The sequence below is a fragment of the Leuciscus leuciscus genome (genome assembly GCF_965113295.1).
Source record: "Leuciscus leuciscus genome assembly, chromosome: 1".
In the NCBI taxonomy this organism is placed as follows: Eukaryota; Metazoa; Chordata; class Actinopteri; order Cypriniformes; family Leuciscidae; genus Leuciscus; species Leuciscus leuciscus.
The window spans coordinates 66,578,759-66,606,506 of NC_138725.1; the positions used below are offsets into that span (position 1 = coordinate 66,578,759).

At 37.5% G+C, this 27,748-nt stretch overlaps 2 protein-coding genes across 11 annotated transcripts in view; one reads left to right on the forward strand and one right to left on the reverse strand.

The window, feature by feature from the left end:
- LOC309481039 (uncharacterized protein) overlaps positions 1 to 17,838 on the reverse strand; it is a 44,502-nt gene extending 26,664 nt beyond the window's left edge. For 7 of the 8 annotated variants that reach the window (XM_082145799.1, XM_082145798.1, XM_082145793.1 and 4 more), the window contains exon 1: positions 17,738 to 17,837. The gene's annotated coding sequence lies outside the window, so the exon portion shown is untranslated. Of the gene's footprint in view, positions 1 to 17,737 lie in introns of all 8 variants that reach the window. The other variant, XM_082145800.1, reaches the window with a different exon arrangement.
- Positions 17,839 to 18,181: 343 nt separating this feature from the next.
- On the forward strand, positions 18,182 to 26,234 carry LOC309480989 (dynein regulatory complex subunit 3-like). 3 transcript variants are annotated; one of them, XM_082145771.1, is made up of 13 exons: positions 18,182 to 18,332; positions 18,540 to 18,729; positions 19,832 to 19,948; positions 20,031 to 20,197; positions 20,369 to 20,515; positions 22,176 to 22,295; positions 22,475 to 22,585; positions 23,523 to 23,699; positions 23,793 to 23,921; positions 24,014 to 24,084; positions 24,158 to 24,281; positions 24,427 to 24,558; positions 24,700 to 26,234. In XM_082145771.1, exons 2-13 carry the CDS (start codon positions 18,576 to 18,578, stop codon positions 24,808 to 24,810), a joined length of 1,560 nt encoding a protein of 519 aa, XP_082001897.1. In that variant the 5' UTR covers positions 18,182 to 18,332; positions 18,540 to 18,575; the 3' UTR covers positions 24,811 to 26,234. The 3 variants fall into 3 exon arrangements, with proteins under 3 accessions (XP_082001897.1, XP_082001895.1, XP_082001896.1); XM_082145769.1 differs by having other exon boundaries at positions 18,183 to 18,332; positions 23,790 to 23,921; XM_082145770.1 differs by having other exon boundaries at positions 18,286 to 18,328; positions 23,790 to 23,921.
- Positions 26,235 to 27,748: the final 1,514 nt, after the last annotated feature.

The following is a 27,748-nucleotide window of genomic DNA, read 5'->3' on the forward strand; positions in this document are numbered from 1 at the left end:
GCAATTTTGTTATATTAGATATTAGTCTTTTATCTTAATTACCGGTAATCATGATAGTTGCGTTGTAAATGTGATGTAATGCACAACTTACACCTGGGACTAATTGAACTTTATAAATATGGTGGAGCCTTAACTCTTCTCCACCTTTAGTCAACGTTCTTGCAGTATTGGGATGATGCCAATGCTGTTCGCAGTGCCCTTCGAACTTCGCTCCCTTCATATTGAAATGTCACTTAAGACGGTGAAATACCCTGGGAAGTCCATTTTGCAGGGCAATTACAGCTGATTCTGGGGAAGCTATTTCAAAACTGTAGTTTGTCAAGACAGACTAAATAAGATACTAACAAAACATAGCAACCAACATTCAATCTATTTTTTTTATTTTTTTATTTACATAAATAGGGCTTCTATGAAATAACATTTCTCTCCAAAATTTTCTTTCATTTTATTCCAAATAAATTTTTTTCTGTATTCCGTTCACATCGCAGAAATCATAGGGCCATACAAAAATGTCTAAAATATCTAAAAACCAGAGTAAATATTTATCAAAAAAAAAAAAAAAAAAAAAAAAAAGCAAATAAATGTGAAATGTGTCATTTCTGCACCACTACTGTCATAAAAATGTATTGCAAAATATAATGATTGTTCTCAAAAAGGTTTCGAGAATACTTCACATCTGACATTGGTCGAACAAATGGATCTAGTGGGGAACATGTACAATACTACATAGACATAATATATATCATGATTGGACACGCCCCCTACTGCTTATTGGCACACTCTCTCTCCATCCCATCATGAGTGGACACACCCCCTACTGCTGATTGGCACACTCTCTCTCCGTCCCATCATGAGTAAACATGCCCCCTACTGCTGATTGGCACACTCTCTCTCCGCCCCATCATGAGTGGACACGCCCCCTACTGCTGATTGGCACACTCTCTCTCCGTCCCATCATGAGTGAACATGCCCCCTACTGCTGATTGGCTCACTCTCTCTCCGCCCCATCATGAGTGGACACGCCCCCTACTGCTGATTGGCTCACTCTCTCTCCACCCCATCATGAGTGGACACACCCCCTACTGCTGATTGGCACACTCTCTCTCTGTCCCATCATGAGTGGCACACCCCCTACTGCTGATTGGCTCACTCTCTCTCCACCCCATCATGAGTGGACACACCCCCTACTGCTGATTGGCTCACTCTCTCTCCACCCCATCATGAGTGGACACACCCCCTACTGCTGATTGGCACACTCTCTCTCTGTCCCATCATGAGTGGCACACCCCCTACTGCTGATTGGCTACAAGTGTGCTGTACTGCTCGGTCTGATCCACTTTCAACAGCGTTTCTCAGAAATCACTTACAGCACCTTTAAAGTAACTGAGATGAAACTTTCAGTTACTCCCCTTCACTGCTAACCTGAAACACTCGATGAGTAGATCAGCATCTAGCAGAAGAGATGTCAGCTTTACTGCCACCCATCTGTGAGGGAGGCTTGACCTCAATTTACCTAGCCTGGATTATTACTCAATTGTCAGATGTCATTTTCCTCATTGCTTACTTACACAATAGTAGCACAAGATAAGGTTTAAATCTTATTCAACTACTGGTGCTCTTCAGGTCAAAAGGGGTCAGTTTACACAGTAATGGGAGAGTGAGGAGTTACAGTTGTACTTTTAGCAAATAGAAATCCCCATTATGCGTTTCATAATACAACGGAAGAGTGTGATGAAATAATATCTAGTGTCACAATCTTTTGAAATCAGGTGTGAGGTAACTCGGGTGTGATTCTCGTACATGAGAGATTACAGCTAAAATGTGCTTTTACAAGTCTGACTGGCTTGTTTGTAAAGGGGACAGATTGTGCAAAATTCACTTTTACATGATGCTTGTACGTCAGTGTGTGTCAGTGTGTGTAAACAACCTTCCTAATATACTGGTAAAAAATTCACCCACTCTTTTTTTAATATTTTTTTTTATAATCCCCATGAAACAGAAAAAGTCTCTCAAAATGAGGTGTCCCAGTTTTCGCCCTAGAGCAAGCCCCGCTCACGATGGGTGGCGATCTCTGCCCTATTAGCATAGATCCCGCCCTGAGTGAGCCACACACAATCTGCCGTGTTTATATCCCCACTAGAGCAGCAAGTGATATGTCTCAGCTACATAAACATTATAACTGCTCTGTTGTTGGCTGTAATAATAATGACCATAAGAGTCTCCATAAACTCCTGGCATCTGAGCACCGAGGACGCAGTGGATTCATTTTATTTATTGAGGGAATGTGACTGGATCAAATGGATCAATACCAACTGCTTGTGATCCAACTTCATATCCAGAACTATCGCATTTTACATTTTGTGAATCTTTGCAAATTGTATAGCTAATGTGGCTAAAGTAACCATTATCTCTGAACAGACCAGAGCTATACTGTCATTTGCCGTCTGTGTAATTCATAAACGCAACTTTTTGTTTTGTTGTTGACCCGAGTATCTGAAGCATGTGCTGTAAAGGCACAGCCCTCTTCTGGAAATGGGGGCGGGGAGCATCAGCTCATTGCATTTTAAAGATACACGTGTACACCAAAACAGTGTGTTTTAGCTCTCACTCAAATAGGGGCATTTAAGTCAAGCTATAATAAAGAACCTGTGGGGTATTTTGAGCTGAAACTTCACAGACACATTCAGAGGACACCTGAGGCTTATTAAATCTTGTAAAAAAGGGGCATAATAGGTCCCCTTTAAGCCAAGAAGCTTTAGAACGAACCGTTAATGGCACATTATTGAGGATGTGCACTTCAGTGAGATTTCACTGTGGCACAACATGAAGCTGGCTTTGTTTCCTGGTGAGTGACTCAGGATAAGGGTGGGGACCGATGACAAAATAAAGCAAAGTAGAAATGGTCGAGCAGGTGAAATGTTCACAATTTGGCCATCAGCACATTCCACATTCAAAATTACTTCTGTTTCCTGTACACTTTCCTGTAGACATTTGGAAACCGTGCTGTCAGTTTCACCATCAGACACAAGTAGAATCTGGATTTTGTTTTTGGCACTTTCTGTGCTGATTTTGAGGGAAAATCTGTACAATTTGTAAAAATTTAGTTAAATAATTGATTATTTTTAAATATTGGTCACAATATTTGGATAACGTGGTTGAAATAAAATGACTCTGTAGAGAGCTTTGTGACCTCAACATTATGTACAGTGTTCACTGAGGGCACACACAAATGTACTGTATACAATAGGCCTATAGGCCTACAGTAGATGAAGCAATGCGTTTATTAAAGTCACCATCTAATCAAAATGGACAATTCTTATTTTTCTTTTGTCGAATATTGCAGTGTTTAATATAAATTATTTATCCGTGCACATCATAATTTTTTTTTTAATTCATGTGCCTGGTAATCTTTAATCAAAATAAGTCTTGCAGTGACATCTCTTCTCTTCTCTGATGATGTGTTTACTGACAACCTGTCACTCACATGAAATCCACCAATAGCAAACCACAACCATCCAATTACCTAAAGATAAATCAAGCCCCGCCCAACATTTGTTCTTGTTCGAGAAACCGTTTCACATACATCACAATAGGGAAGAAAGACTATCACAACTTCCATTTCATGCGAATTTTAGGCATTGACAAAATTCATGACAATTGCACAGAGATGCTGATACCAAAAATAACGTGAAAAGTCCTCAACAAGTTCTGGTAATTTTCTGTTACGACATAAAAACAATGCAAAGAATAATTCACAATATGGATAAAACCCATGAAAAATCAATATGGGAAACTGCTTTATAAACAGTACATTTGGATCCTATTTTTAGGGACTGCTCTTATGTTTATTACACGAAAAGCTCTCAACGCTGCATGCATGAGCAGCAAAGCGCCAATGAACATCCGTACAAACAACAGAAATACACATTGAAACTTCTGTTCATCTAGATATTTTGTGTTTTTTCAAGTATGTGTTTAGGCAACATACATTTCCAAAAAGCTACTTCAGTTTCAGTTCCAATTTTGATTTGAGTCACTAGGGTGACTGACCACAGATCTGTGCTTTGGCCACAGTGAAACACCACGACCAAATGTGGAAGGTGCAGCAGTTACATCTCTCCACAGATTATGTAGAATTCACCCCCATATCTAGGGCACCATGTCTAATTTCCATAACATTTCATCAGAAATTTTGCAAACACCAAATCGACTAGTTTAAAGGTGACATATCAACTACATAAATGTATCCACTAACCATTCAGAAATGTCCAGGTGCCGTCTAAAAGTTGCAACCTCTTCCTGAGCATGTAAGGCTGCACTCCGCGCTACTGGTTATTTCTGGGATTTTGGATGAGTGAGATTCACACGTTTTGTTTTTGCTCACACCCAAAAAGGTGCAAATTTGACAAGTTATAATAAATCATCTGGGGGGTATTTTGAGCTGAAATTTCACAGACACATTCTGCGGACACCATTGATTTATATTACATCTTGTGAAAAGAGGCATAATATGTCACCTTTAAGCGATTCTGTATAAGCGATCCATTTGAGCCTACTACATCTATGAATCTAACAGGTAAATCCCATACTGACCCATACACGTACCCATATGTGAATGCTAAATTGAGCTTTGTTTCATGTCTTCTTGTGCTTGAACGGATAAATTCACACAAAATTACATCAACAAAATTCCGGTCTAGGCGATTGTCCTTGTAAACATAGCCTGTTAGATCTTAAGAGAACATAAAAAAAGTACAGAAATAAAACTCACGTGTAACAGCATACTAGATCCGTGCAGCTCTTAAAGTGACAGCAGCCTAATAAACCTGCTGCTGTCTTTGTTTTAATGTTAATCAAACAAAAAAAGGACAACAACAAAAAGAAATCACTCACTGCTCTTGACTGAATAACTTTTCTAACTTTAATAAGGATTACTCTATATTTAAATTATACAGTGAAGACTATGCAGTGCTATTTTACATTTTATTATTCATTTTCTCTACCTGAAAATTACTGTTAGACTTAAGGCGGGCGTACACTGTGCGAGTTCAGACACTCGGGAGGTCGTGAGATATTGCACACGTTACGAGTCAGTTAACCTGATAATCGCGTCAAAGCAGCTGGTACACGGCACCACTGTCCTGCACGAATTTTATCGCGAGCCGGCGGCAATCACGTGAGCTTTCGTGCTAAACACAGAAACCGGAGCTTTCAATGTTGCAGGCAACTATAGCTTCAGATAGAAAAATGACAGAAATGTATGTGCAAATGATTTGTTGAAAAGAGAACATTAGCCATTCCTTTCAACATAAATAGAGAGAGAGAGAGAGAGAGAGAGAGAGAGACACTGTGTGTGTGTGTGTGTGTGTGTGTGTGTGTGTGTGTGTGTGTGTGTGTGTGTGCACGCTGTATGGTTGCTGCCACTGAGCTATATCCACCCATCGACCTAGCCTGTGACGTGGTTGTGTATGATTTGGCAATAGGGGACAGCCTATACGCTGGTGAAAATCGGGCCGACTCCCCGAATTGTCCATTTTTTAAAATTATCGGGAGGTGCTCGTAATTCCTCTCACACGCTGCGAGCCACGACCATGCGAGCATCACCGATTTCTACGCGATCAACGGCAAGCTCGTAAAACAGCAAAAAAAATAAATAAATAAAATAAAATATTCGCACTGTGTACGCCCGCCTTTACCTGAAAAACATGAAAAGCGGTGTTTATATTATTTGTATGTTTGTTCTATTGTATTTGTGCTATTGCTCGTAATTTGATTATTTGTTTTTATTTTATTACTGACAGTTTGCTTGTCTTTAACAATATTTGACATTTATATGAGTAAGGCTAGTAGTTGTTGGTGTCACAACCTTATTTATTGAGGTTATGAGTCAAAAACAACGAAGACAATAACTATGACTTTATTTTTTGTGGTGGGTCAGTGGAAATTTTGGAAGGGCAAGTATAAATTTGAACAACTGGTCCGGCCAGGCTAGTAGAAAAAAAAACAACTTAGTGTTCAATCAATATGAGCCGCTATCAATATGCAGATTTAAATCAGTTTTTGATGTACGCTCACTTTTCAGTGTCGAATTCACGATCCCGAATACTCTGTGTACAGGGAGCGGCAGTACTGAACACACATTTTACAAGATGGGATATTTGTCAATGAGGCTCAGGATCTGTTGTGCACCAAATCCACCAACATCGTCCTGTCAGTCAACTCTCCAAACGGTCGTCACGTGATAAGTGAAATCTTAACTCCTGTTGCACTGTGCTGTGACTCTGCAGCTTGTGCTTTATGGAGCAAAGCAGACGCTATCAGTTTATAATTGTAGCGTCTGTTGTCCAACTGAACTAAATGGGTTTTATTTCTATTCGAAAAAAAGCTAAATGACAGTGGGGATGGTGCCGCTGTGGCCAAGTAATATAATTGGTGTATGGCTGAACACACGTGTAACACATGGCACAGCAAGCCTAATCCACAGCACTGGACATTAGCTTTCCACTGCCAGTGAACTTTCCCTCAACAAACTGGGAAGTGTCTGGAGCATAACACCACTTTCACGGATGGGTGAGGCCGCTTCCTTTAGTCTGCCGAGCCGCAGGAAATACTTCATGCCTAATTCATACCTCTGAGCTGCTCTTCTATCAAACTGACAGATGTGTCGAGGCGGAGAGAAGACTACAGATACTGCCAGACACCAGAGCAGAGTTCACACCAGCCCTCTTCTTCTACTCCTGTCCTACAGCATGTTCTTGTAGGCTGGCTGTGAGACGCTTTATTAAGACGACACAGGCTGCGTCCGAAACCGCATACTTATTTTGGAACCCCACCAATTCATCAGCTGACTGAAAACTAGCTAGATTGCAAAATGAGCATGACAGAGCGAACATTTGGTCTTTACTTAAAGACTTCCAGCATCAATATGTATCCAATGTTTTACAATAAAAAAATTTTAGTGACAATAATTTATCAATTTGTGTCAGTAGTGCACATCAATCATGCTGAATCACACTGGTATTTAACATTTCACATATAGAGAGAAGACATGCGTATTCAGTCACACCTGCTTCCATTTATTTGTGATCACATGAATGTACAAAACAACTCCATCAAGGCATTTAGGTTTACACGTAAAAAAAAAAAAGATAGCCTAAAATATATTTTATTATCTTATTATATAAAGATAAAATATAAATTTTCCATGAAATGATGTGATGATTGCGATCTGAGGAGGTTTGAGCGATCTCTCCGCCACTCTTTACTGTTATCCTTTCAATCAGATCAACAGATGGAGATCACGGACAAAAAAGTTAACCGGAGTGCACGTTATGACATATGCGGATACATTAGTCTGGTATCAACAATACGATAAAGCACAAAACCACTATGATTATAATCATATATGATTTGTCTACATTCTTCAAGCAGTCACATGTATTTTCCATAAACATATGTGTATTTATTATCGCAGCGGTTAGCATACGTAGCCTTTAGCATCGCATAAATAGTATATAATTGTCACTTTAAGACCATTTTATGCTCCTGCATATATATAATCATTATATAATAGCATGATAATGCAAATATAGGCCTACACTTTCAAACATTTCAACATTTGTAATGAGACGTTTATAAACTTTGTTTTCCGCCAAAATAAAAGCTTGACTGCATTTTCTGTCAAAATAAAAGCTCACAGGTTTATCTCTTGCATGTACAGAAATAGACTAAACTGGAAAGTTTCATTTATTTTTCAGTGCATTTGTTTTACAAAATATAGCTATATTACTGTCATAGGATTAATATTATAATATTAGTAGTAGTAGTAGTCATAGTAGTATGTAGAGTAATGTAGACTGAGACACTATATCGCAACTAAAAAGATGTCTGAGTCCCATTTAAATTTCAGGTACAAGTCAATGCACTGACTTTTTCTTTGTTCAAGTTGCACACTGAATATGGGCTGGAGCTCTTAATTTTGAACTTTGCACCAGTTTTATGAATTCATTTAACTTTAAAATGTATAAAATTGTCTGCACCACCTGCAGCAGGGACCCTAAGGGGCCGGTGCATAGTAGATCGGGCGGCAGTCGAAGGCGAGGGCCCTGACGACCCGATCTCTGGACACGGAAACTGGCTTTAGGGACGTGGAACTTTACCTCGCTGGCGGGGAAGGAGCCTGAGCTTGTGCGGGAGGTTGAGAGGGAGCTAGAGATAGTCGGGCTCACCTCCACGCACAGCTTGGGTTCAGGAACCACACTCCTCGAGAGAGGCTGGACTCTCTACCACTCTGGAGTTGCCCATGGTGAGTGACAGTGGGCTGGTGTGGGTTTGCTAATAGCCCCCCAGCTCAGCCGCCATTTGTTGGAGTTCACCCCGGTGAACGAGAGGGTCGCTTCCCTGCACCTTCGGGTTGGGGACAGGTCACTCACTCAAGCTGAAGGAGGAGTCCTATCAGGCCTGGTCGTGGAGGAAAAAAAAAACGGGCCTGTGAGGAGTTCGGTGAGGCCATGGAAAAGGACTATCAGTTGGCCTCAAAAAGATTCTAGCAAACCGTCCGGCGCCTCAGGAGGGGGAAGCAGTCTCCTAGCAACCGGTTTACAGTGTAGGTGGGCGGCTGTTGACCTCAACTGTGGATATTGTCGGACGGTGGAAGAAATACTTAGCAGATCTCCTCAATCCGACCAACACGTCTTCAATTGAGGAAGCAGAGGTCTCAGAGGGGGACTCGTCCATCACCCAAGCTGAACTCACAGAGGTAGTTAAGAAGCCTCAAGTCTCTGGATGTTGTGGGGCTGTCTTGGCTGACACGCCTCTGCAGCATCACATGGCGGTCGGGGACAGTACCTCTGGACTGGCAGACCGGGGTGGTTGTCCCTCTTTTCAAGAAAGGGAACCGAAGGGTGTGTTCCAACTACAGGGGGTTCACACTTCTCAGCCTCCTCGTGAAAGTCTATTCCAGGGTACTGGAGAGGAGAATTCGGCTGATAGTCGAACCCTGGATTCAGGAGGAACTGTGTGGTTTTCGTCCCGGTCGTGGAACACTGGACCAGCTCTATACCCTCTCCAGGGTACCTGGAGTGTTCATGGGAGTTTGCCAAACCAATCCACATGTTCTTTATGGATTTGGAGAAGGCATTCGACTGTGTCCCTCGTTGTGCCCCCCAACATTGATAATAATAATAAATGTTTCTTGAGCATCAAATTATCATATTAGAATGATTTCTGAAGGATCATGTGACACTGAAGACTGTCATGTGGAGTCAAGGATCATGTGACTCACTGAAGAGAGTAATTATGCTGAAAATACATAACTTACATTTGGAACAAATTTCATTTTACAATATATTCAAAAAGAAAACTTATTTTAAATTGTAATATTTCACTTTATTACTGATTTTACTATAATTTTACAACTTATAAACAGCTCAAATAATAAACAAGTTTTAGCAGAAGAATGAGTGCGTATGCTTTTTTAAAATTATAAGCATCACACTTCTTTTAAATGATCCAAAACCAGCCTCATTCACTTCAAGTAACGCATGATAAAAATTTTATAAGAAAGAGAGGAAATCATTTTTTTGCATTAATGTCACACATGCTGTCAAGTTAACTGAGCTTAACTTCTCCAGAATATTCCTTTATCCGTCGACTTCTAATGGAAAATCCTCCAGTAATCTCTTCAAGAAGATTTGTGGGGAGGACGAAAGGAGGCAATAAGTAAACAAACAAGAGCAGGAAAATAAAACGTGGACAATATTGTATGCTAGAAAATGGTAGACAGGTAGAGCAAAGCAAGTGGAAAACAGGCAAGACACACAGCGAGAGCTCAGTCCAGCTGGCCCAGCAGTGCTAGTCTGGATCACATGGACTCAGCCGTACCAACCTCAGCCAAACACCACACGGCCATACAGTCACACACACTGGAGACCTTAACACCACAGCCTGACCTGTATCAGTGCTTGCTGTCATGTTAATCAGTTGCAGTGCTTTAACTCTGCTGGATACAGAGTGATTCATGAACAAATTACTCTGAGAAGGTTCTTTTAATGAACTGGTCAAAAAAACAAAAAACAAAAAATACATTCATGTTATCCCGGTGTTGTGCTTTTGCAAGGACTTTTAAGTGTTTTCTGTTTCTATTGTTCCTCTGTTCTCCTCTTGTGTTTAGTTCCCGGTTCCCTTGTTTGTTACCATAGCAACACTGATTAGTTCTTAATAGTCCCTCGGTTGTTTCTTGTTTCCTTGTCATCTTGTTAGTTTCCTTGCGTGTATAAATATATAGCCCTGTGTTTTAGTCTGTGTTTGGGAGTCGCTGCCTTTGCGTTTTGCATTCTTGTTCCTGCTCAGGATTATGTTCCGCTTCTTGGTTGGATTATCTTTGTTTATGTTTATCTTTAATAAACTTTTGCTGCATATAGATCCTCGCCTCACCTCGTCTTTGCCACCATTGTTACACTAACAACAAATCCATCACTGAACGAACTGACTGAACTTCCTGAACCACAAGCAGTTATTTTAGTATTATTTACGGTTATAGTATTTATTTTTCATTTATTTATTTATTTATTTGTAATAGTTTGTTTAAAATAACACTGACCACAAGTCATTACAGTACTTCCAGTTACTGTCTCATGAACCATGGGTTTGTGAAATGTTTCCCTGCCTATGCATGTAGCTCAAGTGATTTCATATTGGGGGGGAAAACAACTGTATACAGAAGTTCAACGACAAAATCTCACAAGAAAGTTGGCTGTCAGCGTGATATTTTAGTAAAGCTGAACACTTAGTAAACACTTCAGATTCCAAAGCTACTTATGTTGAGACTCATTAAGTCCTTCTCTGTGAGTTCCTTAAAGTCCCCCTGTAGTCAATAATTATATCCCTTAAAACTCATCTTTGATCACCAAAATGCTTTTTACTGTGATTTTTTAAAATAGCTTGAATGTAACTCTACACCCTTGCTTCATTTAGTATACGTGGATCCATGAATATGCAAATGAGTCCCGCCTCCACTCACTCATACAGGCTCGTCTTCAAGTCGATGCATCAGAATGATAATGCGTTTTATGTATCGCTCTCTAGTCTCTACAACGTCGGACACATAACAGTAATTAATATGATTAACCTCTGGCTTGACTACGTTATCAAACAGCTAATAATGTGTTGCTAATGTTACACAAACCATGTTCCCATTCGCGATCTCAGTCAGACAGCTGCCGTCTAACAATCAGCATCCTTAGAAACGCTTTGAACAACTTAGAACGTCAGTGGAGAAAGCCATATAATATAGGCTTACATCATATACACAATTCACCCGCTTTATTGCTAAATCTACATGATTTTCATAACAGAAAAATATACCAGAATAACCTGGCTACTCTTGAGACTCCACTGCTTCGGAGCGGTCATAGTTAATGATATGCTAAAGCCCGCCCTCGTGACATGACTGGTTACAACTTACAAGTTAGTTTGGGACGTAAGGAACACCGGCAATTTCAAACCGTGTTTTTGAGACTGTCTTTGGTTTTAAAGAGAAAATACTCTGCAGAGTATGCACATGGTTTGTCTTAAAGCATATTAAAAACACCACATAGACTTATAAACAACAATAAAAGCTTGATTTTCACCACAGGGGGACTTTAAAAGTCCATGCCTCAGTGGGCCAGTATCAATTCTGAATATAGTTCACTTTGGTCTGAGAGGAGGGGATGAAACACTTTTACCATCATCCTTTAATCTCTCTGAGGAGTCGGACAAACACTATAATCTTGTTGTCACATCAGCGGGTAGCTAAAATTAAATTGACAGCCAGAAATGTCTAAGTTAACTATTTAAGTGACCTCAAAGGTACTGGTACATCAGTACTAATCTAAAACTAAAACTAATATGACAAAAAAGCAATACCAGATTCACAGCATCAGTAATACAGACTCAATTTGGTACCCATATTCAAGACACATGTGACAAAACTGCAAGGATCTTAAGAATACTGTACTTATATTATAAATATTCAAAAGAAATATGAATATTTCTTATTTAAAATAATTAAAGCATAGCTTATTTATTGAAAAACACAATTGATGCCATTGATTTAATTGAATCTCGTAATGTTTATGTTAATATAGTTATTGTTGTGGTTACTGGTATTGACTTTTGTTATTGTCAACCATGTCTATTTCAGAGCAGAGGTGCTACTTTTTATGACACAGGAAATGAATCAGTAACTGTGAACTTGTGTTGCCCATTTTGGTACCAAACGATCACTAGCTTGTTGTTTTCCTCACTCATTTCGATACTGAAATATCTGAAACGATTTCAACTTTTCTGTAGTATTGATACACAGATCATTCTCTCTGATGGCGAAGTGACACACACCGCCTCCTCTCACTCGCTCTGGTTGAATAGTGCTTGTATTGCGCATGATTTTAGTCATTCCCTCAGGTTTCACGCTCTCACCAAAAGCACACGCACCACTGATCTATATAAGTGTCACGCACATAAAGCCGCCTCTCAAACAACTCGCGAGAACCAAATTTACTTATTTTACGTGGCTTATTGCGCTTAAATGGTCTAATATGTACAAAATTGTCAAAATGCCCATCTTGCCGAGTATTCAGGTAAACATAGTTGAGAAAACGCATGCTGTGTAACAGTGCATAAGCTCTTAAAGTGACAGCAGCCTAATAAACCTGCTGCTGTCTGTCATGATAATCAAATAACAAAAGACAAAGAGAAAATCACTCTCTGCTCTTGACTGAATAACTTTATTGTAATCAGCATTTAAATTTGACAATGAAAACTATTATGACGTTATGTTATTTTACATTTGATTACTTTAATTTCTGTAGTATTTCTGACCTGAATATTACTGATAGACCCTGAAAAACTCTTTTTTTTTTATTTCTCTGTTTTTATTTGTGTTATTGTATGCGATTTGTTTATTTTATTACTGGCTGTTTACTTGTCTTTGTTTGTAAATGTAGTTCAACGATTCAAATAAAGCCTCCCTGATGTGCTGTGTGTAAACTATTACAACAAAATTACCCAAATTATCAAATAATTATGAGATAACAAATCATCTGTATGGCGATATGGCAGTTTTCCTTGTGGAATCGAAAATGTTAACAAATATTGATATTTTTTAAGGTGTGGTATCAAAGTTAGAAAATAATTACAGTATCATGACAACAACAGATGGGAGTATTTTTCTAAACGATGTTTCAGTTACATCACTCAACGTCTGTGCCGAACATCTTCCTGTTTATTATAGAGGTAGAAGTGTGTTTTCTAGACGTGAACTACTCATTGATTAAAACAATTTTTTTTATAAAAAACAAAACAAACAACTGAATGCCATTCAGAGTTTAGCAAAGTGTCTGTTTATAATAAACACATATAAGTGAGCAGAGACATCTAGACAAGTATCTTACCTGACACTGATATTAAACAGTTTCCACAATTTGGCTATATTTATTAATTTTGTAATAAAATGTTTTCGTCAGATGACATCCAAATGAACGGAAAGCATGAATGCTTGTTGCGCAAACAGACAATTTGCATTTCGGAGAGGATTGGATTTTTCAGAGGACCGTTGAGTTGAGTTGCCCGAAAAACAGTAGGTCATTTTCCCTGGAAATATTACTGAGGTTGTGTGAGAAAAACAGGATTAAAATAACAAAGTTGGCCTGTGAAACACAGATTTCTCCATGAAAAATCTATCTGAATAGGGCTTTACAATAACTTTTTGGGGTCTGTAAGATTCCCAAACTATTGAACGGTAGTGTACGACACTTCTTTTCCCTTCTCTACTGTCACTTTCCTTCTGGAACCTGGTTCTGTCAGATACTAATACAAGACCATCTGCTTTAACAAAATAATTATCTGCCCCATAAAAACGCTCATCTGCTGAGATATTGTCCTGTGGTCAGCAGATCCTGAACCAGCAGGATCAACTTATGACCTACAGGCCCGAGGCCAGAGAAGTGTGCTACTTTTGCTGAAAAGTATAGTGAGCCATTGTTCGCAAAATACCAAATCAAATCAGAGCCGCGATAATGCAGTTTGCCCACTTAAGATGCTGCGAAAGCTGAGAGCGTGTCTTTCACTTGCCTACATTTCATTTAATAGTCTTTTCCTAAACCTGTTTATTACCAGGGTGATAATAATTAACAATCAATTTACGTGAACCTGGTGTAAGGCCACAGGAGGGATAGCTTACTTATTTCAATATGTACTAGATTGAAAACAATATAGAGTTGGAGGCCCATCAGCTGTTTGATTACCCATACTCTTCAAAATATCTTCTTTTGAGTTCAGCAAAAGAATGAAATTTATGTTTGGGAAAACTTGAGGGTGAGTTAATGATGAAAGAATTGTCATTTCTGGGTGAACTATCCCTTTAAGGGGTACCGGTATATAAAAATAATCCATGTCACGACACCTTTGAAACGGCAGTGCTAAAGGCAGGAAACATGCAAATGCAGGGCATACAGAATGCCACTGTATCAGTTACACAAATACAATATATTGTGGTCTCAGAGATTTTACTAGGCTATGCGATAACTCGCCCTAGGAAAATGCACCGTGACCACACGCAACTTTGAAACGCAAATAAACTGCCATACATAGATTTCCTCGCAGAGCAGCCGCTCATGTAAAAAAGGGAAAGCAAAATCAGAGTGGTTAAAGATGCCACAAGTGCACTAGTTTGCACAAAACCTGCACTGGCAACAAATGGAAAGTCATGTGACTGGTTGCAAGTAACCAAGTTTAGGACCAGACATGCCAACACAACACTGGTTTTAAGAGTCATCAATATGTAACACTTCAACTATTAGTAATTGCAATCAAACCTGAATACTAGGCCTAGTTGTCAACAAATAAATTGATGTTTATGAGTGACACACGTACACACACACGACAAAACACATTCACTTCCACATATTTGAGAATCGGAATATCAGGTAATTGATGACGTGAACATTTTGAATAATGGAAAAACTAAATAAAAGTGATGCATCTGTCATACAGCGCTATTGTGGATGCGGTGTGTCACATGACACAAGCATGACGAGTCGCCATGGAAATAATAAGGTGATACATTCTAAAATAACAGTTGCCTTAATAAACTGGGGGTCAGCTAGAATATATTGAACTTACGTGTGAAAGGGTTAAAACAAAGATCACGATTCTCCCACAATTCTGAATAGACAAGTTAACTAAATAAAATGTAGGCTAATATGTCTATTTAAAAATATCTTATTAATATGTATATTATATATATATATATATATATATATATATATATATATATATATATATATATATATATATATAAAATAATTTAAAAAAATAATTTAATCGGTTTGAATGAATGTTTCAATGACTCCCTCATAAAGACTTTGGCTCCATTTCTCGAAACTCTACACACAAAACCACAAAACACGCACACAACATGCAAAATGTCACACATCTTTTGCAAAAAGATGTTACTATTGTGAAGCCACTTTGAAACAAGCTGTATTGTATTGTAAGCATTATAGAATTAGAGGTGACTTGACTTATGCATTCACTATTACAAAATAAACAGAAAAGCAAAAGTGATTTAATTTCTGAGTGAACTAATACACATGATCGTTGGGTGTAGGTACTCTGTAAATGACTGAGCCATTTAAATGATAATGTTTCCCAAATGAAACATAAGAGCTGTTGGTTTTGAGTGATGTGTTTAATGTAGAGAACTAGGCCTGCTGCGATAGTCAGTGTTACTGATGTTACAAGGTGTTCAACCGATTACATCGCTTTTTTTCTGTACCACACACATAAATTAGTTATGAAAGCCAAAATATTAAATGTCACAGATGTATATTTACTGAGTAATCCACTGTTTTGTAGAGGGGGGTCAAGAATGAACATTTTCGCCTGAGATTTGGAGACAAATTAGAGGGGTGTGAAAATTGAAAACGGGTAAAATTCAACAATCTGAACATGGAGCTGCTTTGAGATCCCCATGTCTATGGGACTGAATTGTACAGGGCCTTAAAAATGAAGATTTCAAAAGAAAAGTTGATTAAGAATGAAAATCTAGAATACTTTTATAATACTTTTAGTTACAGCCATGACAACTTTAGAAAAATAATATTTATGGCTATCAGACCGGTATGTTCTATGCAATTGAGCTGATAGAAAAACACATTTCTAATCTTAACACTATTTGTTATTCAGATATTCCTCTTAAAAAAAAATTAAAATACAAATAAAGTATCAGCTGTGTGCAAAGAGACCACTGAAAATAAGATACATTTACCAATTTACTCATGGAGCCACATTAACATGTCCATATCTCTGGGATTGAAGCATTGAGGGCCTTTAAAATGAAGATACCAAAAGAAAAGTTGGGAAAGAACCAGAATCTAAAACGATATTAAGATATCTCTAATACTTCTTGCATAACATGCATGCAAACATGAGGCAAAAAAACAGAAAAAAAAACAAGAAGTGCTTTTTGCCATTTTTGGACTATCACTGTTAGCATATAATGCAAGAAAGATTGCTAAAGTCAACAGATTTTCATTTAATTGTCCTACCAAAAGTCATTTTACACCCCTGTAATTTGGCTCTAAATCTCAGGTGAAATGACCCAATAATAATTATATTAATATTATTAATACAGATAAACTCTGAACATTACAAAATAAACCAGCAACACAAACTGCTAAAAGTGAAGTAGAAATAAGTTTATCAGCATCAGATAAAACCAACAAGAAGCAAAAAAACTCCACAGCATAATCTATTCATAACTTCATAGTACATTATGGCCTGTAGAAAAACAGTATGATTTTCCAATACTGTAAACTCACAATAAAACCAAGCTTTTTTTCTTCTTCTTTTTTACATTACAATTGTAAAACCTTGACTAAAATTGCCAGTAAAGTACTGAAGTCTTTTACAATAAATGTCTGAGAGTGCAGTAGATACATGAGAAGTCTTACTGTGAAAATACTGTGAAAGAAATGCAATTATTAACCTGGAAAAATCCTATACTGAAAAATGTAACAGTGTTGCGATACAAACTCAGGAAACATTTAGAATCTGCTCATGTTACGTATATATATATATATATATATATATATATATATATATATATATATATCTTGATTTGGTGCCCTGGATATTGACATGTTGTCATTTATTTTTCATTATTTTTAAACAGTATAGAACTGTTTTGCATAGGCTAATTCATGAACACAAATGTGACAGATTTTTTAGTTATAATGATGTACTGAGCAAAGTATTACATGATTGAGAGTAATCGATATAAAAGATATAAGCATAGATAAGTGATATCTCCATATAGACTAAGTTTGTAACTCCTAAATTGTAAATGTTAGACAGATGCTGCTTTGATTGAAGCCAGTGAGACTTCAGCAGCTTCACACTCAGTCACAGTGAAGATCTGATGACGAAACACTTACTCTAACTCGCTAGTTAAGAATTTTCCATTATAGAAACACATGATTAGACTTCCCTAGTAACATTTCTGTGTTTCTACCGGATTAAAAAGGCTGGCTAGCACATCATCTAATGTAGCTAACAGTGTTGACTGTTTACGCTCCTGTAAGATGCTACACACATTTCAAGCATTTTTTACACGAACAATGGACAAACATGGTCCATTAACTGTTATTAAAACATATTTCATTGAAGAACAGGCTACTATAAGCCGCTAACTCACCAATGCACTGGCCAACGGGAGTGCTGTACGGATTCCCCAACAAGAACTCCATCTTGATGACAACAACAATCCTCCGATGGTGAGAGGCTGACGGACAGCGCGCATAAGCCCCGCCCAGAGAGCTGTCTGATTGGTTTAAACAAGCGGAACCTTTAATTTATTGATCGAGGAAGCTGTCAATCATGGGCAAAGTCTTAACACGGCAGAGTTCATTTACAAAATACTCTTAATGTGCAAAAACGTATGGAAACTACGTTATAAAAACATGAATTTATGGACATGTTTGCTTTTCGCAATTTTGTTTAAAAATAGCGGAGGCATTTTAGTACACGTGGAATATTTCGCTCTTTCTAGTTTACTTTAATTTTCCATTTCATGAGGAATCATACAAATTAAATACTCTAAGAATATCACCAAGGTTATATTACTGCGTATTATTACTAAAATGTATTTTAATTTCTTTAGAGCGCCTCAAAGCTCCTAAAAACTCCGGAAGTTGATGGCGGTAGTCTGTGGTTGCTGAGCAACAGTGTTGGAGACGTCCCAATGGGAGACGTCCAGCAGACGTGTACTTAAGTGATATATTTCCAGGTAAGTCTGTTGTCAAATGAACGAGCTTTTAGTAATAACATTTGAAATAGGTGACTGATACAGTGTTTAACATTTGAGTACAAATAACATTTGAAATAGGTGACAGATTCAGGTGACTGATTTTATAGTGACAGGTCTGCAAAATAAGATAAGCAATTGCACTAGATAATATTAATAGATAATATTGCACTGCTAATCACCGTTACTGCAGGTAATAAACGGGTCCTGTCATCAGAAGCGTTGGAAAATGAGCAGGGAAGAGGATGAACCCAAAGTAATGGATGAGGAGATGCTACAACAAGCAATTGTTGAACAGGGACCTCAAGGACAAGCTGGACAAATAGCCAAGAAAGAGGGCATCCAGCACGAGGAGGTGCGTCAGCTGCGGTTGGACTTCAGGAGTAAGAACCGCAATTAAATTCATTTTAATGTAAAATTAAATATTTTTGATTGAATTTTATTTTATTCAAGTTGAATCACATGAAAACTTTCCTGGGTCATATTTCACCCCAAAATCAAGAGAAAAATAAGAATATATTTTGAATTATTGCAAAAGTGAAACCCACTTTAATTTATTTAGACATTATTTTCATGACAAGTATACATCCCCCCTCTCACACAGATAATGTTTTTTTTAATCAGTGTTAAAGGGACAGTTCACGGAAAAAATGTAAATTCTGTCATCATTTACTCACCCTCATGTCGTTTCAAACCCATAATAGTTTTGTTCATATTCGAAACACAAATGAAGATCTTTTTGATGAAATCTGAGCGATTTCTGTCCCTCCGTTGACAGTCTACGCAACTAGGCCTACCACTTTGAAACTTTAAAAAGTTCATAAAGAGATTGTAAAACTAATCCATATGAATTGAGCGGTTTAGTCCAAATTTTATAAACAGACACGATCACATTATATGATGAACAGATTTAATTGAGGCTTTTATTCACATATAAACATTTATTAACTCGCACATCAGTTGTGGTAAACTGAAGCTCAAGCTTGTTCGCTTCACATGTGAAAACCAATGAGGTTCAATCTCGTGCTACGCAGCACGTTTGAGCTTCTTCTAGCATCAAGCAGGTTCGGTTGTGCTTCTGTTTACTGATCAATGTTTATAATATGTGAATAAAAGCCTAAATGAATTCTGTTCATCATATCAAGCGATTGAGTCTCTTCAGAAAATTTGGAAAAAAAAACGCTCTATTCATACGGATTATTTGCACGATCCCTTTATGAACTTTTTGAAGCATTAAAGTGATAGTTGCATGGCTGTCAATGGGGGGACAGAAAGTTCTCAGATTTCATCAAAAAGGTCTTCATATTCGTTTCGAACATGAACGGTTTGGAACGACATGAAGGTGAGTAATTAATGACAGGATTTTTATTTTATTTATTTTTTCATTCATTTTCATTATCAAGATTGGTATTATTTCAATAACAGTTCATTGTACATTGTACTTTTTGAAAAATATAATTAATATAATATTGATGTTTTTTGTAGACATCCTAAAGATTTCCCACCTGTGGCATTTCACCTCTCTAACAAAACTTCAGCTGGATAATAATGTTATTGAGAGGATTGAAGGGTTAGAAAACCTCACTAATCTGATCTGGCTGGGTGAGTACAGACTGTCCGACTGATATCGAAAACATATCCGGAGTATCTCCAAATACTAACCCAGAATTCTTATATTCCTTAGATTTGTCATTCAATAATATTGAAGTGATTGAAGGACTGGACTCTCTTGTGAAACTTGAGGACTTGAGTTTGTTCAACAACCGGATTTCTGTCATTGAAAATCTGGATGCGCTGCAGAACCTGAACATCCTCTCTATTGGAAACAATAGCATTGCTCAAGTGGATAATGTAAGCCAACTATATTTTAGATGATACATTTTTAGAAAATGTGGAATCCAAGAAGGATGAAAATGAGTCTGACTCCAAAATATGCAGCCATCCACTAATTCATTTCCAATATTCCAATTCATGAGTGTCACTCAAACATAAAGCTGAAGGAAATCATATCTGACCCTGCAGGTGCTGTACCTCAGACAGTTTGAGAATCTGCGCACTCTCAACCTTGCGGGAAATCCCATCTGTGATGAAGAGGACTTTAAGATATTTGTGGCGGCATATCTCCCAGACTTGGTCTATCTGGACTACAGACTGCTGGATGAACAAACGGTTAGTGAGACATTTCTCATATCATATTTTCTCATATAATTGCAGTTGCTTGGCTTCGTTTTTCAGCTGACCACTTGTGAAAAAGAAAGAGAATATTTCCTATTATGGAAATATTATACTTTGTAAGAAAATATTTAAGTGCAAACTGAATGCAATGTTTTCTGACACTTAATTGCAATTTAAATTAAAATTAAAAATTTAAATCTATAATAAATGAAATTAGCTGAACTTTTCTGACTTATTGCCTAATTTCACAGACAAGGTTTAAGCTAGTCCCAGACTAAAATGCATGTTTGAGCTTTTTTAACTAAAAGCAACTTGCACTGATATATCTTAAAATATGTCAGTGCCATTGTTTTGTCTCAAGATGCACACCAGTAATGTTTTTTTTTATATATAAGGAACGTTTATAAAAGCTACTTAAATGCCCTAATGGAACTAAGGCCTAATCCTGGCTTAATCTAAACCCTGTCTGTGAAATCAGGCATAGATCTTTATGCAATTTCATAATTACTTCTATTTTCTTGAGGTTTACTGCCGAATAAACTGACAAGCATTAACACTCCTTAAAATAAAGTTTTTGGTTTTTGCAGCGAGAACCTGTAAGTGATCAGCTCTTAAAATAACCATTATTTTTTCTTATAGTATAAAGAACATTTTAAAGTTTCTTCATGGAACCATCGATGCCAATAAAGAACCTTTATTTTTAAGAGTGTAAACTAAAATATACTGTTATGATCTCTTCTGAATCGCAACAAAATAAGGGAGTCACCACACACCACAGCCAATTAATAAGTGAATTTATTTATCAGTATAAGATAGAACAACATTAAAGATCAGTATAAATGGTAATCAGTGTGTCAGCAGATATGTGCAAAGGTGTAGCATTTATGAAAGACAACAGTCCAACCATTCTCAGTCCATGAAACCTCCAAAAACAACCATCCCAGAGGAGATGGATCAAAAGGCAGCGGTGATCTCCCATATCCCTCACATCTCATGAGTTCTCCGATAGCCTCTTGACACGAGACCCAAGGTACAGCGCAAAGCGAAAACAGCCCCAATCTCTGCACAAAAACAGCCCCACGCTCCCATCTCTTTTATAGAGCGTCATGATTACATTCAGGTGTGCAACCACTCCCTTCAGCCAATCACCTGCAACTCTGAAATAACGAGTTACACACTGAAACCGTCACAATACTTTAATGTTATTTCTATTGAAAAACGCATTTAAATATATTTGGAATTACACACTTGTAATGTTGAAGTTGCAATTTAGTACATTTAAAATATATTAACTTTAAAATGTCATATTGAATTACACACTTCAGTTTAAATTATAATCAAGTACTTTGCATGAGCTTTAAAATGTTAGTCAACACATAAAAATAAGCGTACTTATTTAAAGCATGACCAATAAAATGTTTTGAAATGTACTTCAAAGTAAAGTTTTCACTTTACATTATTGCAAAATGCACTTTTTAAAAGTTGACTTAAGAAACATTCATGAAAGTGAACTCTCATTAAGTGCATTCATGTTATATTATCTGCAAGTAGTTTTGTAAAATATATGAGATTCGAATTTCACAAACAAGCATCTTTTTTTTTTTTGTCCTAATGTTCTGTTCATAATTCATATTTTTTGCGCCTACATATAAAGCGTGAAACTGCCTTTGCAAAGTATCAGTATGCTGTAGAAGAAGTGCAACACAATGAGCTCCAGGAGCAGGAGGCAAATAAGGCTCAGAAGATCACAGACGAGGAGCTTCAACTACACAAGGTAACCAACATCACCATGCCATCCATCTCATTCAAGTACAAGAACACTGATCTTAAATGCTCAAGGTTTAATAAGTCAGATTTACTCTACAGTGTTTGAAACGCTGCACTGTATTAAAATCTTCTTAATATATACTCTTCTTGACAGTAATGGATAAATATTGCTTCCTTCTTTCACAGGACGCATTCGTGGAATACTTAAATGGACCTCAGCTTTTCGACAGCATGTTTGCTGAGGATCCTGATGCAGAGAAACTGGCTCTCCTCCCGGGAATTGACACACTGCTGGAAACATATCCTTATTATGAATAGCAAAATATACAAATCAAACCACAAATGAAAGCAATACATTATAATACACTCTTAAACATAGGGTTCTTTTTTGGCATTGAAGTTTCCCTGAAGAACCTCTAACATTCATGGAGCTTTTCTTTAGATTAGATGTTATTTAGATTTTTAAAAAGCTCTTCAAACTAAGAAAAAAAAAGGTTATTTTAAGAACTGTTTCCTGAAAGGTTGACCAACCATTGAAAAATGGTTCTTCTATGGCATCACTGCAAACTTTTGGAACCTTTATTTTTAAAGAGGACCTATTATGCTTTTTATATTTTGAGCTCCTCATGATAATAACTTTTAGGGCAAATATCAAAAATATCATTTACGTCTTTTAGTTTGTCAAAGTGCCGTTTTTGAAGTGTGCACATGTGCAAACGTGCTCTAGTACGTAAGAAGGAGCCTATGACTGAATCTGGAAATAAAGCAAAATAACTCTTAGTTTAAATATTTGTCCTCAGATGAGAACAAATCTAGCATTGATTCGATCTCAAATGGATTAATTAAAAAACGTTATTATTCCACCATGTGCGTGACATCATTAAAAACGTGGTTGAACGACAAATTTCCGACAATACAGTTTCAGGGAAACTGTCGTGACGATCTAGTTGATTTCTTTAACAATGCATCGTACTCTGGTAGTTAAACAGCGAGTTATGTCGTTGTTCGGGAAACACATCCCAGTGTGTTGCTGACAGATGCGGAAGAGAGGTGCTGAAACAATGTCAAATATGTTTTAAAAAAAAGTGTTTTTTGAACATTCAAGCATGAAAACCTATTCTAGTAGAGCCCAAAAGCAACAACAAGACTGTAAAATGGCCTCTTTAAGAGTGCAGATGAGGGAACAGCTGTTAAAAAGGACACTAAATAATCAATTTACCTTGACAGTCCATTTACATTTAAGAGCAAAATGGAAGCTCTATGTGTGCAGATATTTGTAGCGGGTTTGGGTCAGCTTGCTCAGAGAACGGCTGAGGTGGAATCCTTTTCTACCGGTTCCCATGAGGCAGTGGCTGACAATCAGCGCAAAGCAGCGCAAATAACAGCTGACTTTGAAAACTTCAGGAGACAGGTTGGTTTCTTCTCAGTCACACAAGACAACCTGTTTCTGACCAGTTAAACACATCAAAACGCTCAAAAATTAAATTCTGTTCTATTGCAGAAGATTGTGGAAATGCAACAGATCACAGACGCCGATCTTCTTGAAGCTCACATCACTTCCTGCCATGAACAGGCTGAGCAGTTCTCTGAAAACCTTACGAGTCTTGAACTGCAACTGGTGGACCAACTGGAGGTCAGAATAAAAATACCTATATTGTTAATGTAATATTAATTACGGAGCATATAACCTAAACGAGTGGAAATTTTTCCCCCTTTTTTTTTAAGGACATCTTCAAAGACTTTGAGAGGAACATCTCAGACATGGTTGGAGGGTTCATTGAAAATGTGCAAGGGATATATCCTTTATCCAACAAAGCAAAACAAAAATACTTTTATTTTATGGGCAAGGCTTCTTTAACTCTGACACACATTCGCAATGTGTCGAGACCTGGAGAACCGGCACCATGAACAACAGCTTGTGATTGCCTTGGCAACACTGGAGAAGGTGGTCAAAAGCGAGCTAGAGGAGAAAATACCGGATGATCTGGCAACGGTCAGTGGAAAACTGTCTTCATGATCACTTAATTTGTGTATAATTATGAATAATTAAGAAGTCAAAAGCCATCGTAACTACATGCCAGACACTAAGTTTTAGTATTGACTGATCCTTCGTCCTCATTTCCTATGCTGCCCTGTAGCTCTTGGTAGATAAAGACACAGTGACCAATGCAGTCAGTGCTTCTCACGACACCCACCTGCAGAAGATTGATGACAGGGAGGATGAGCTACTGGCACGGGTCAACAGCTGGATGAGCAGTCTGCTGAAATCGGTACTTGATTATGAACACACTTCCTGTGAACTCCTTAACAATATTATTATATCACGTTGTAGCCTACCATGCAGCTGTCCAGGATCAGAACAACCTTTTATTATTAAATAAAATGTAAACCTTTTTTGTTTGTGTTAATAGATACACAATGATGAGGTGAAGAGGAATCGCAAGCGCATCTCAGAGATCCAAAACTACATTAGTTTTGTAAAGGATGAGCTGGAGGACATGGCATCATCTGAGGACAATTAAAATATTTCTCTTGTCAGATCCAGAATATATACAGTTAGGTCCATATATATTTGGACACAGGCACCATTTTTTTTTTTTCAGGTATTTACCAAAACATATTTAAGCTATAGTTATTTAATGGATATGGGCTGAAAGTGCACACTCTCAGGTTTAATTTGACGGTATTTACATCCAAATTGGAGGACGGGTTTAGGAATTACACCTCTTGAGAGAGCCACCCTCCTTTTTCAAGGGACCAAAAGTAATTGGGCAATTGAATCAAAAGCGATTTCATGGACAGGTGTGGGCTATTTCTTCGTTATTTCTTCATCAGTTAAGCAGGTAAAAGGTCTGGAGTTGATTCTAAGTGTAGTATTTGCATTTGGAATCTATTGCTCTGAACCTACATCATGCGTTCAAAGGAGCACTCCATGCAAGTCAAACAGACCATCATTAGGCTTCAAAAACAAAATAAATCCATCTGAGAGATAGCAGGAATATTAGGAGTGGCCAAATCTACAGTTTGGTACATTCTGAGAAAAAAAAGAATGCACTGGTGAGCTCAGAAACATAAAAAGGCCTGGACGTCCACGGAAGACAACAGTGGTAGATGATCGCAGGATTCTCTCCATGGTAAAGAAAAACCCATTCACAACATCCAGCCAAGTGAAGGACACTCTCCAGGAGGTAGGCGTGTCATTGTAAAAGTCTACAATCAAGAGAAGACTTCACGAGAGCAAATACAAAGGGTTCACCACAAGGTGCAAACCATTCATAAGCATCAAGAATAGAAAGGCCAGATTAGACTTTGCCAAAAAGCATCTAAAAAAGCCTGACCAGTTCTGGAAAAGCATTCTTTGGACGGATGAAACTAAGATCAACCGTACCAAAATGACGGGAAGAAAAAAGTATGGAGAAGGCTTGGAACAGCTCATGATCCAAAGAATACATCATCTGTAAAACATGGTGGAGGCAGTGTGATGGCACGGGCATGCATGGCTTCCAGTGGCACTGGATCACTGGTGTTTATTGATGATGTGACAGAAGACAGAAGCAGCCGGATGAATTCTGAAGTGTATGGGAATGTACTGTCTGCCCAGATTAAGTCAAATGCAGCAAAGTTGGTTGGATGGCGCTTCACGGTACAGATGGACAGTGATCCAAAACACACTGCAAAAGCAACCCAGGAGTTTTTTTAAGGAAAAGAAGTGGAATATTCTGCAAATGGCCGAGTCAATCACCTGATCTCAACCCGATCGAGCATGCATTTCACTTGCTGAAGGCAAAACTAAAGGCAGAAAGACCTACGAACAAACAACAACTGAAGAAAGCTGCAGTTAAGGCCTGGCAAAGCATCACAAAGCAGGAAACCCAGTCTTTGGTGATGTCCATGGCTTCCAGACTTCAGGCAGTCATTGCCTGCAAAGGATTCTCAACAAAATATTAAAAATGTTTTATTTTAAATGTTTTAAACATTTATTTATGATTATATTAATTTGTCCAATTATATTTGAGCCCCTGAAAATGAGGGTACTGTGTAAAAAAATGGTTGCAGTTCCTAAAATGTTTACTTGATATTTTTGTTCAACCCCTTGAATTAAAGCTGAAAGTCTGCACTTCAAATTCATCTTGATTGTTTCATTTGAATTTTATTCTGTTGGCATACAGAACCAAAAGTATGAAAATTGTGCCTGTGTCCAAATATATATGGACCTAACTGTATATATATATATATATATATATATAGCTATGTATATATAATAAACAATTTTTGCTAATTTTGTTGTTGATAAGTATGCAGCTGTATTATCTTTGTTTTGTTTATTACATTTTGAGATCATCAGTTTTACAAGAATGTTGTAGGGTTTGTTTTTGTACTTTATGCAATGCTTCCATCTACAGACGAGTAAAGAGTGCTGCAGCAATTCCATTTGTTGAGAGAGAGAGACACCTCTTTATTTATGCAAAAAAAAAAAAAGAAATTCTCTTTATTCTTTTCCTTTTTTAACCAAAAGTTTTTGGTTTTTAAAAATTCCCCCTTTTTTTTTTCTTTTACAATTGAACAAGAAACATCTCACATAAAAACATCAAATTCCAAGACACTCCAAAAACTAAAAACATTACATTACATGCATATATTGCTTCACAACATATTTAAAAATTACCTACCACCATTTTTAAACATTCAGAAATAGGTTTTCCTCATGATCTATAGTACACAACATTCCACTTAAATGTTTCCTTAAAACTATAACCAGATTTTTTGTCAAATTAAAATAAACAAACTCTGCTCTGATCCTTGAAGTCACAAAACCTCTCAACATTCTCTCTGGATCAACAAAAGCTTCTTCTTTTATCATTTTTTTTCTTGTTACCCAGATTGCCATTTTGGTTTCCGCTATTAAAAAATGTATTATACCTATTCTGCTCTTTTCAGAAGCCTTATACTTCAGTCCACAAATAAAACCAGTGTCATTAAACTCTTCGCCTAGTTTTTAAATCCAGTTTTCTAATGTCGGAAAAACACCTCTCAGTCTAGAACAATATAAGAACAGATGATCAATTGATTCTTCTAAATCACAAAAGGGACATTTCTTTTCTACAGTGGGATCAATATGTGCCACGTGTCTGTTCGTAGCTACTGCCCAATGTATAATTCTCCATTGTAGATCTGCAGTTCGTTTTTCAATGGGAGATTTATACAATGACCTCCAGCATCTTCTAGAAGAGTTTGGCCCTTAGCACATCTGTCCACTTTGTTTCTCTACTGTCCTTCAGAGCTGATTGGTGAGCGACTTTTACACAAGTCAAATACAAACTTCTTTGAAGCCTCTTTGAAACCATGCATCTCCGGAGTCTTAAAAGTGAGCATTTATTCTTGTCGTGGTTCTTCTTCCACAAAAGCTGAAACAATAAGATCAGGAAAATTCTCCTCTTCGTTCAAATTCTCTTCTCTTGA